Source organism: Xenopus tropicalis, chromosome 3 (genome assembly GCF_000004195.4).
Source record: "Xenopus tropicalis strain Nigerian chromosome 3, UCB_Xtro_10.0, whole genome shotgun sequence".
Taxonomy (NCBI): domain Eukaryota; kingdom Metazoa; phylum Chordata; class Amphibia; order Anura; family Pipidae; genus Xenopus; species Xenopus tropicalis.
Genome location: NC_030679.2, coordinates 111,638,184 through 111,650,521, shown reverse-complemented (window position 1 = coordinate 111,650,521; position 12,338 = coordinate 111,638,184). Strand labels below are relative to the sequence as shown.

The 12,338-nt window shown below is 38.5% G+C and overlaps 1 protein-coding gene across 11 annotated transcripts in view; it reads left to right on the top strand.

The window, feature by feature from the left end:
• The window catches only part of akap13 (A-kinase anchoring protein 13), a 151,198-nt gene that overhangs the window by 44,843 nt on the left and 94,017 nt on the right, over positions 1–12,338 (top strand). For all 11 annotated transcript variants that reach the window (XM_012959563.3, XM_012959568.3, XM_012959566.3 and 8 more), the window contains one exon: positions 3,508–3,801. In XM_012959563.3, the coding sequence (XP_012815017.2) occupies positions 3,508–3,801 (294 nt within the window). The remainder of the gene's footprint in view (positions 1–3,507; positions 3,802–12,338) is intronic.

Below are 12,338 nucleotides of genomic sequence, written 5' to 3'. Positions count from 1 at the left end.
TGGAATTCTAGCTCACCCACCCCCCCCTTGTCTAGTTTAAACACTCCTCCAACCTCTTAACCATTCTCTCCCCTAGCACAGCAGACCCCCTTCCATTGAGGTGCAATCCGTCAGGGCTGTATAGATTGTACCCCAAGGAAAAGTCAGCCCAGTGCTCTAGGAACCCAAACCCTTCCTTCCTACACCAAGACTTTAGCCACGCATTTAGCTCCCTAAGCTCCCGCTGTCTCCCTAAACTTGCACGCGGCACCGGCAAAATTTCCGAAAAAATGACATTGGAGGACCTTTGCCTAATCTTAGAGCCTAGATCCCTGAACTCACTCTTTAAAGTCCCCCACCTACCGTTCATTTTGTCGTTAGTACCGATATGTACCAAGACAGCCGGGTCTTGCCCAGCCCCTCCCAATAATGTGTCAACCAGCCCCATACTGAAAAGCTAGAATTTTGGGCAATGTATGATCAAAACAAATCAGTGCTATAATATTTTTAAATGCCTTTTTAATTCTACGAATAGTACAGTTGCACAAGAGCTTAAAATGTAGCCAAGATAAGTGAAATGGCTAACAGTAAACTCAATCAAAGGGGGCACTGGCCTCTGTGATTAGTCTGTGCCAATAGGGATATCTCCATGATGTTTTGGTCTATGTGTTGTTAGTAACCCACTAAAATGTCAGAGACTGTGCATATTTCACACCACTGTTCTGAAGCACAAGACAACAACAAGCCACAGTTGCTAAAACAATTCTGGCTAGTGGTCCAAACATGTTAATCTTTTAACTCTCTGCTAAAGACTGCGCTGCTAAACAAGTAAATAACTATTACAGAATGTTTGGCAGGATCCAATGATGTTATTTTAAAAGGAAAACATGTTAGTATAATGCTGTAACTAGAAGATACAGCAAATTGGTCAGAAAACCCACAATACATTTGTGCTACTCAGTATCAGCTGGCTTTGCTGCATGTGTGCTTATGATGTGTTTCCAAAAACTTGTTAAAATTATTATATTGTGAAAATGTCTTTTCCTGTGTTATTTTGCAATTTCTTTTTTTATAATTTAGGCCTCAGATCTCATCCTTGCTGATTTTTGTCCTTAGCCCATTCCACCTACACCACACATCCTTGCTTCGCCCACATCATGATATACATAAAGCTGACTAAAATTTGGGAGGGTTTAAAGGTCTATAGCTGCAGGAAAAGGTGATGTACCGTGTTAGCCAGTCAAAGAATGTTTACAGGGTAAACAGCTTGATTCATTGTAATCAGCTTGAAAAAGGAACTAAAATGTTCTGAAAGCTTGCTATGGTTATCTTAGTTAGCCAATAAAGGTATCACCTTTATACCACTTTTGTTATTTTTTATTTCAAAAGGGTTACCCTGTAAACATTTTTTGACTGGCTAACACTGTACATCACCTTTTCCTGCATCTATAGACCTTTAAACCCTCCCAAATTTTAGTCAGCTTTATGTATATCATGATGTGGGCGAAGCAGGGATGTGTGGTGTAGGTGGAAGGGCAAAAATCAGCAAGGATGAGATCTGAGGCCTAAATTATAAAAAAAGAAATTGCAAAATAACACAGGAAAAGACATTTTCACAATATAATAATTAAGGTAAGAATCTTGGTCCTTAAGGGAAACTTCAGAACAGAGAATGAAAGGAAGGTTTGGGAGTATAAATTAATGAAAACTTTCAACTCTCTGGAGAAGGGACTGAACCTGGGACCTTGGATTTATGGCAAATTATATAGATTAAGAACTGCCTGCACCCAGCCAGAAATACCAACATGTGTAGAGACACTGGGCCAGTTAATCACATGGAATTCCATTCACTTCACACTTCAGTAACTTACCCTAATTTATATCAAGTCACTTTGATCCACATTATCCTGTACCTTATCTGTTTGTATCTGTTTGTCCCTTGCAGCCCAGCCCTCCCCCCCCCTCCCCGTTTATATGACTTTGTTAACACCTTCCACACAGGTATTCTTTTTTTTTCTGGTTATTTGATCTATGAGCTGAATGTTGTATATATATCAGAGAGCACCACAGCTTCATTGTAATCAGCTTGAAAAAGGAACTAAAATGTTCTGAAAGCTTGCTATGGTTATCTTAGTTAGCCAATAAAGGTATCACCTTTATACCACTTTTGTTATTTTTTATTTCAAAAGGGTTACCCTGTAAACAAGGTCTATAGACAAACCCTAAACTCCACCACCTTCAGGTCTGCTTCTTGCCCTTTGCCCACAGTCTGATTTTAGTTCCTTACCTGTTACATTAGATTACTTATAGGGCCAAACCAGTGGCCTACCCCATAGTTATTTGGCTAAGGATCAAAAGCTGGTTACAAATGGGCAATCAGCCTACATACTGATTTATCACATCATTAAGGCTTGTGATCTGCCTGTTTCTTTCCCATGTTTAAACGTACTCTTTTATACCTAATCTAATATCTTCTTACATTACCAAATGCAATTATATAGATACATTTGTTGAATCACTGCTATGAAGAATTGACTGACACAAAAAAGATGTATAATTGCATCACTGTTATTTATACGAGACCTTTATTGATAATACTGCTCTAGTAGAACTTATATTAAAAAAAACGAATATAATTGGTCACAAGGTCCCAAGCTTAAAATACAAACTATTTTCTTGTGTATGTTAGTAATCGTATTATCTTTATAATTTACAGCGACAAGCAGAGACAATGTATTGAACTAGTCATGTTACAAACGGAATTATTTTAGTTTAAAGGGAAAATGTCAGAATCAGACTGAGGAACACACAAAGCTGGCCTTAAGGTCCCCATACACTGGCCGATTCTAGCTGCCGATATCGGTCCCTTAGACCGATTCGGCAGCTAATCGGGCCATGTAAGGGCACTACCGATGGCCCTGCCTGACCAATATCTGGCCTGAAATTGGCCAAATCTCGATTGGGCAGGTTAAAAAATCTAGTCGGATCAGGGACCGCATTGCCTCGTTGATGCAGTCCCTGGACCGACTTAACCTATACCTGCCATAATAATTCGATCGTTTGGCCCCAGGGCCAAACGATTGAATTAGCCTGAATTCTCCCGATATCGCCCACCCGTAGGTAGGGGTTATTGGGAGAAGTGTCGCCAAATGAGCGGATCTTAAGGTGTATGGGCACCTTTACACAAGCCAATAAAAGCTCCCGACTTGATCCCTTCAGATTAGGTTGACTACTTATTGGTCTGTGTATGGGGCCCACAGACAGGCCTGCAGATACTACTTTCTGGCTGATTTGGGAATGCAACAGCAATTTGCAATGCATTACTAACACACAATGTTGCTGGATGATTTGCAGCAGGAACAATATGTTAGAAATGGTTCCTTAGTATGCTTCCCCTACCTATCACAAACAACTGTAATTCTAAAAAAAAAAAAAATTAAAAATTAATTTCCGTGGGTAATTTTATTCTGGATATGATTGATAAATATAGGTTGTATCTTCATTTTATTTTATTTTTCCTTTCCTTAGGCCACGACTGTTGTGAACGAGTAAAGGTTTCCCTGTGTGCTTCCAAGAAAGATTGTTTTGTTGTGGTGGCAGAAGAGGACTTTGAGTTTATCCAAGATGAGGCATATGACTCGGCTCAGTTTTTAGCTGCTAATGCAGGCAACCAGCAAGCACTTATATTTGCCAGATTCTTAGAACGATCAAGACCATCTACAGGGGATGCAAAAGTGCTTGATGAGAGGATCACATTGGCTTTTCAACATCTAAGCTTGCCAAGTGGATGGAGTGTACTCGGAACAGACACATGCATAAAAGGTAAACACACCAATATTAAGCAGGGCATCCTGGTACCAGTGATATTTTGTGTGGCTTATGATTTGTGGTGGGTTGACCAAACCTGACCAATATCTACATAATATTGATATTGGTTAGGTCATACTGTTTAAAAATCACTTCTGCTGATGCCATGTATGACCCCTCCTATGGTATCCATCCATTTGGCCCACATGCCAAGTGGTCAGATACCATGTGTGGCCACTTAGAGGCTACTTTAGCAGATCTTTAAGACTTCTTAAAGGACATGTAAAGCCTACATTTGCCTACAATGTATATCAGTGGGGTGTGCCTTCCCCACCCAAATGGCATTATTTTACTGCATATTTCCCCTCTGCTTGCCAGCACCATCACATTTTCCTAAACGAAATAGCAGCTTCCGCCTGGTGGCCATTTTTCCTAATTGGATACATTTAAATCTGCAAACAGCCTACACACACAGACCCTTATTCAGCATACATTTAATCAAGAATACAGGCTCACACAGGCACAACTGTTTGATATAAGTTCTGCTTTGTTTGAGCTGAGATCAGGAGAGTTGGTTGGGAGAAAAGAAATTGAAGCAGACTGCTAGAGCTGAGTTTCTATGGAAACCAGCAATGCCATCTATTTACTGGCTGCCAGACTTGGGGGTGTGTTTAGTAATCTGAGTTTAGAACAACTGAGCATGCCCACAAGCCAACAGCCAAAGCAAATTCCTGAGGGTGGGGTCCGAGTGGGTTACAGGAGGAGAAGCAAATCTAAGTGATTAAGGGGATGTTGCAGCCTTACTATTAACCTCTGGACAACCAGTGTGGCAGGTATTGAAAGATTTCAAAGAGGCTGTTCACTGATTAAATTTTGTGTGTGGGTTTTACATGTCCTTTAAGATGTTATGCAAATAGACGACAGAACAAACCCTTCATAATCTGAAGCAGACAGCCACAGAACATGTATGTATTTTATAATTATTACCACATATTTAAGCGCCAACATATTCCACAGCAGAAATTGATGAACAGAATTCTCCCAAAAATGCACACTTGATTTATACAGTCCCTGCTTGTGTATCCTTGAACTTTATATGTGTGTGGCTGCAGCACATTCCTGTCTTTTACTTCACGTGCTGTATATCTTACCTTTCTGTCATGACAGCGACTGCTCTTTTGTGTGATGTCTGGACAAGTTTCTCTGTATAGCGCTTCAAACAAAAATTTCTGTTTACTCACATAGAAAAATAACACTGTAGGGAGCAAATGCAAGAGTAGAAAAAGCACAAAAGATAAAGTATATTTAGAAACTGTATTCAGGTAATTCAAGTAAAGATTGTGGTGAATGAAAAAAAAATTACTTTAATGTTTTTCTTTAGTTGAATTATTCTGCGCCCCCCACACCCATTGAATCTTGACAGTTGTTAAAGAGTCTTGGTGATCATCAGAGGCTGTTTCAGCATTTTGCATTTTAGGCAGTGAATGAAAAGCTGAAAAATATATATATGCATTTATATACGTATGGGCTGGGCAGTGTGCAGAGTCTAAAAAGTGACATGGTTAGCTTTTCTATTGTTTAGCTTGTCTATTCAGGTCTACAATATATATAAGGATTGCTAGTTATAGAATTCTTAAAGGATATGTCAACCCAAAAAAATATGTTTTGCCAAAGAAAACTTAATATTAAGCAACTATATATTGGAGTATATATTGATTACAAATTTGCAATGGTTTTTAAGTTTTATATATATATATATATATATATATAACTAGCAATCCTTATATACAATTTGCTTTTAATATTTTAATAGGAATGTTTGTCTGTCCCTTTCTGTTCTGTGCTCTGATGGCTCTGACTTTTGAAACCTCGTAGCACAAGCCAGCAGATTGACAGACCTGTCTTACTGGAGGAGACTGGCTTTTGCAACATTGTTTAATTACATTTACAAATTTTAAAGCACTAAGCAAATTTTTTAATAAACTTATATTGTAAAGTTGCTTAGAATTATTTTTTTGAGTTGACATGTCCTTTAAAATCCATAACAAATTTCATTTGTATGTGTCTGTTAGGGTGAGGACAGTGTGTAGTCAGGGAAGAATGCTTCTGACATAGCATTCCGAAGGTGCGCAAAGTTCCTGCGACTTTAGTAAATGAAGCAAAGGGCTTTCCATTGGTGACTTCTATTGTTGCCGTTTGAAAGCCTTTTCCGAGCAGTTTGTTGCCTGCTATAGCAGAAGGAGGTGTCAAATATGGAGTAAAGTAAATGGTGTATTTATAAAGCTTTCTTGATAATACATTTGAGTTAAGGCTAATGTCAGATGAGGCGTCTAGCGTATATTTATGGCAAGCTGAAAATCACATAAAAAAAGCGAGAGAATGCAAAGTCTGGTGTTTTATGCGTATTTCGGCTACATGTAGGAGGCGTATGGCAATATTTTTGGCAAGCGAATTTCGGCTTGCCGAAAATATACACCAGACGCCTCGTCTGACATTAGCATTACAGGATGCAACACAATCATGAAATAATTCAAACAAACTACTTATTGTAAATAAATGATAACATTTTACGTACCAAAGAAATTATTGCGTGTATTGTGAATTTAAAGAGAAAGCAGATTATTATGGCTATTATGAAGTGATATGTTGCTGGAAAGAAAGGAGATACGTTCTGCCCTTATGTGGAATTCGACCAAACTAAAATGTTTTATTAATAGTGGTCTAGTTAAAGAATCCCCATCAGATCACAGTTTTATTAAATAATTATGTAATGGCAAGTCTGTGTAAGGGAAATTATTTGGATTATCTTTTGTTCCTGATGTGCATATTTGCTTTTATAGATATGAGAAAGTATTTCTTTGTCAGTCCCAAGGCTACAACAAACAACTAGTAGGTTGTCTAGGTTCTGGAAGGTACTCTTGCCTTAAAAACTGGAAGATGGGTAATGTAGTGTAGGCAGCATGGCTGATCCTATGAGCACATAAACAGATTGCTATGTCCCAATGGCACTGCATTCTGTTTTGGCTCTAAATTGGATTTTCTTTTGCATTGATGTTATACAGATTGGTATTGTAGGCAAAAAGAAGCTCCCATTTGCGGAATTTAAAAATAACAGGACAGTGAGAGATATATATAAATAACTATGTCATGGTAATACTATGGATGTGGAATGTGGTCTCATGACTCATTGTATCCAGACAGCTGCTAAATTGAGAACAGCCGCAGAGCTGGCTGCCATTCAAAATACACAGGTGAGCAGGTCCAACAAAAGGAAAGAAAATCCAATGCACAGATGCAAATGGGCCATTGTTGGCACTGGCTTCCCAGGAGGGATTTTTTCCCCCTTTTTATTTTTAAGGGGACATAATGACTTTTAGTAAGGCCTCTATTTATTTTTAAAAAATCTGTGTCAGTGAATATTGCAGGTTTTTCCTCAAATGGAATATATTTTTGACTTTTAATAATTTGATTTTATTGTTACATATTTATGTTGGGTTGAAAAAAAGACTGAAGTCCATGAAGTTCAACACTTCGAAGTGAACTCACAAACCATAAACCATATATACCGACATCAATACTAAGGGGCCCGAGTCCGAATGAGTATGAATGGAAAAAAAATCGTATTTTTTTTCTAACTTTTAGAACTGTGCGTATTTTCTGCGTATTTTCTGCGGTTTTTTTTTCCATTAATTTCCGTGACTTTTTTGTACTTTGGGACAATTTGTGTGACAAAATCACATTTGTTGTAATGAGTACGAAAGTTTCGTTAATTATTCAAGCTTCAGTATTGTGACTTTCCTTTGGCCAGGTTGGAGCTGCAGAGTGCCATTGAGCCCTATGGGAGACTTTCCTTGGGCCAGGTTGGAGCTGCAGAGTGCCATTGAGCCCTATGGGAGACTTTCCTTGGGCCGGGTTGGAGCTGCAGAGTGCCATTGAGCCCTATGGGAGACTTTCCTTGGGCCAGGTTGGAGCTGCAGAGTGCCATTGAGCCCTATGGGAGACTTTCCTTGGGCCAGGTTGGAGCTGCAGAGTGCCATTGAGCCCTATGGGAGACTTTCCTTGGGCCAGGTTGGAGCTGCAGAGTGCCATTGAGCCCTATGGGAGACTTTCCTTGGGCCAGGTTGGAGCTGCAGAGTGCCATTGAGCCCTATGGGAGACTTTCCTTGGGCCAGGTTGGAGCTGCAGAGTGCCATTGAGTCCTATGGGAGACTTTCCTTGGGCCAGGTTGGAACTGCAGAGTGCCATTGAGTCCTATGGGAGGCTTCCAAAAACATGCACTGAAGGTTCAAAGTCAAAGTGTTTTGCACTGTTTACAATCTTTCGGAAACAAAAATGTTGGAACTTTTGTATTGTACCACAATATTTTCGTTCGACCACAATGCAAATTTTCACGTAATTAACTCACATCAGAAATTTTCGTATTTCATTCAAATTTTTCCCAAATGTACTTTTAAAAGTCCAAAATTCGGACTTTAATAAATCACCCCGTAACTGTAGATTTTAGTATCACATTTTAGTATCACAATAGCCTTGGATATCATCTAAACCACTCTTATTAATATAATCTGCACTCATAACATCACTAGGAAGGGCATTCCACAACTTCATTCCCCCTGCCATGAAAAACCACCTACACTTCTTCAAATGAAAATTCTGTGCGCTGGTCATTTTTATGGGAAAAAGAACATCCCCTATCTGTCTAATCTTATAGTTTAAATCGGGGGTCCCCAACTTTTTTTTTTTACTTGTGAGCCACAGTCAAATGTAAAAACACTTACAACACAAGCATCATAAAAGTTAATGGAGGTGGCAAAAAAGGGTTACGATTGGCTATTAGGTAGCCTCTATGCACACTATCATCTTACAGGAGGCATAATTTGGTAGTAAATCTTGTTTTTATTGAAACTAAATTTGCCACCAAGGCAGGAATTCAAAAATAACTACCTGGTTTGTGGGCACTGAGAGCAACATCCAAGGGGTTGGTGAGCAACATGTTACCCCTGAACCACTGGTTGGGGATCACTGGTTTAAATCTTCCATCACCTTTATCGGTTAAGTTTCATGTTTCTGCACTGTCTCCAACTCATTTATTATCCTTAAGGACTGGAGCCCAAAACTGCACTGCATACTCAAGGTGAGGGCTTTCCAGGTACCTATAAGGAGGCAAAATTATGTTTTCATCCCTTTATTTAATCCCTTTATCCAATCACTTTTTTAATTTTGCAAGACAATTGGCCAAACGATCAAATTATTATTTTTTTTTACCTGCACGCTCCCCGATATCGCCCACCCGTAGGTGGGGATATCGGGTGAATATCCACTCGCTTAGCGATCTCAACGTGTATGGGGATCTTTACTGCTTAGCTGCAAATTGGAGTGATATCACCTTCCCCCTCCCAGCAGCCGATCAGCAGAACAATGGGAAGGCAGCAAGATTGTAACTCACAGTAGATATCGGCATAGTGCTCAATAGTAAGAAATCCATGTAGGAGTAGGACAAACAATAGGTTACCTGAAGGCAGACTCAGGCACAAAGGCAATGCCTACACACCAATATTAAAACCCAAAAAAAAAATGCATTTGTTGGTTCAAGAATAAAATTTTAAACAGTAGAGTGAATTATTTGCTATGTAAAAATAGTCATTTAGGAATAAAATGTATACCATAAAAATCATGACGGTATCCCTTTAAGGATACCCCCAACACACTACCATTTATGAACTTCTTAATTAATTTTTGAGATTTTTTTCTAAATTGCTTAAATTCACTTATTTATAAGAAAAACTTGAGTTTACAAAGTCAAAGAACTTGAAAAATTCAAGTTTGAAAATTATGGCTTGACTTTGCCTAAAACAACTCCCATTGACCATTATAGAAACTCTCAAGCTTTTAGATGACAAATTTTTACATTTGGGTTTTTTGTACTTATCCGACATTCGAGTTTTTGGAACATAATTTGAATTCAATTTTTATTAGCGCAAAAAAGTCAAATCATGAAAAAAAATCTAACTGGAATGTTGATATATCTCCCCCTTAGTGTGAAACTCGCATTTAAATTATTTCTACCAAAGTGCATAGCTTTTTACTTTTTAGCGCTGAACCTAATTTTCCATTTTGCTTCCCAGTTTTCCAATTTTGTCAAATCGCTCTGCAAAGTGGCAGCATCCTGCATGGAACCTTTGCACAATTTAGTATCGTCTGCAAAAATAGAAACAGTACTTTCAGTGCTCCACCACTCTTTGTAATCTATCCTTCAGCCAGTTCTCTATCCAAGTACAGATATTATATTCTAGGCCAAAATTCCACAATTATATCATTAACTTTGTGTGTGGTACTGTATCAAATGCTTTAGCAAAGTCGAATTAGATGGCAACCACTGCCATTCCAGCATCAAAGTTCCTGCTCACCTCCTCATAAAAGGCAATTTATATTAGTCTGGCAAGATCTGTTACGCATAAAACCATGCTGGCACAAACTCATAGGGGCACATTCATCAAATCAAGAGTTCGAATCCCGAAATGGGTAAAATTCGGATTGGATACTATAATTTCTCATGATCGCAAATATCACGAAAATGCTTAAGAAAAAATCGTAATAGTCACGATAATATAGTATTGGCGCTCCGAAAGTCATGAAATTTTCATACTGAACGATTGTAAACAGCGGGAAAACCTTTCCGACTTTGATCCTTCTGTGCATGATTTTGGAAGCCTCCCATAGGAATCAGCGCGACAATACAATTTTGACGCACAAATTTTGTAGCAAGGTACGAAATTGTTGCAGAAGATACGCTCGGAGCGTTCGTACATTAGTAAATGTCCCCCATAGTATTGTGATTTGCAATGGATTCAAGTATCCTGTCCCATATTACCCCTTGCAAAAGCTTTCCTACCACTGATGACAGACAGTTTTCAGGCTGAGGACAGAATCCCTTTTTGAATAATGGCACCACATTAGCAATTTGCCAGTCTCTCTGCACCATCCCAGACCTCAATGAATCCTGAAAATTTCAGTGAAGAGGTTTGGCAATCACAGAACTAAGCTCACTTAATACTCTGGGATGAATTCCATCTGGTCCTGGACCTTTATTTACCTTTACATGTTCAAGTCTCTCTTAAATTTCCTCCTGAGTGACCCTGCATCAGTAGTTATATTACTAGAATTGGGTCTATTGAAAAGGAAACCTTTGTCAACTGGTACCTCAGTTGTGTAGACCGATGAAAAATAACTGTTCAGAATTGATGCTGTTCCCCTGTTCATTAACCAACTGACCCCCCTCACCCCCGTGATATGGGTCCCACCCCTTCTTGCTTAATTTTGTTTACTATTTACATGTTTTAAAAAATTATTTTGGATTCCTTTTACTCCTTTACCCCCTTTCCATCTCTATTTTAGCTTGCCTGGTAGCCTATTTTCCATACTTTATCGGATTCCTTGTACCTGATGAAAGTTTCAGCTGTCAGACCTCACTTGCATGTGCTGAAAGCACATTTTTTCTTACCAATTTTGACACTAATACTTTTATCAAACTGTAAAGGTTTGTTTTGCAATGTCTTTCCTTTCTTTCAAAGGGGATTGTACAGACCTGTACACTTGTTAAGCAACATTTTAAAGCTATGCCATTTACCTTGTGTTTAACACTAACTTAATATATTGCAGAGATGCCCCTTATACTGGAAAAGTCTCCACATCTAAAATTTAGTGTTTTAGTTACTCCCTTTTGTCTCTGCAACATTATCTTAAAAAGAGACCATGTTATGATCACCATGTTATGTGATTTACACCCATCTATTAACTACAAGGATGCCTTTAAGATCAAGCTGTCAGCACTCATGGCTAGAAGCTAACGTAAGAATGATGATTCAGCCAGATATAATCCTCTTAGCACCAAAGCTTAAACTGATTAAAAGGCTATTTATTCTTATAACCAGTGGGTTTTGTTCTGGACATATAGATACTCATGTGTTGGACACTAAAACGGTTCCAAATATATAGTCTCTGTGAAAAGGTAGATGCTCTTTGGTCATAGAAAGACAGACTGCTGACCAATTTCTTTGGCCCTTTCTTCACATAATTGCTTTAAAATGAACCAAGCGATTTTAGCTTGTTCCAGTTTTGGCCTTTTGTTAAGGACTCGCTAACTGAAGGCATCTGGCTTGAATGTGGCTGTCCAGTGTATTGTTTTTATAAGCAGCCCCCAGCTTCAACAAGCTTTCCCTAAAATGTTGTATTAGATTATTTAATATAATCCAGGGCATGCAATATATTGAGTATAGGATGGACTGCACTACTGTAAATGTGTCATTAATGCAATTTGCCAAATTCCAAGACTGTCATTTTCTTTTAATTGTGTGTTTATTTTTGTAGTTGCTGAAGGAAACCGAGATACTTACAAAATTTACAATGAGCAAAGCTTAGAAGAATAATTTTAAGAATGTAGAAGCCATACCTGGTTTTTAGATTTTCATTTTTAGTAGGAGAATTACTTGTTCTCTAATGCTGTAGATAACTTTCTTGCTGTGTTCAAATGCAGCAAGAAAGTTTAAATCCTT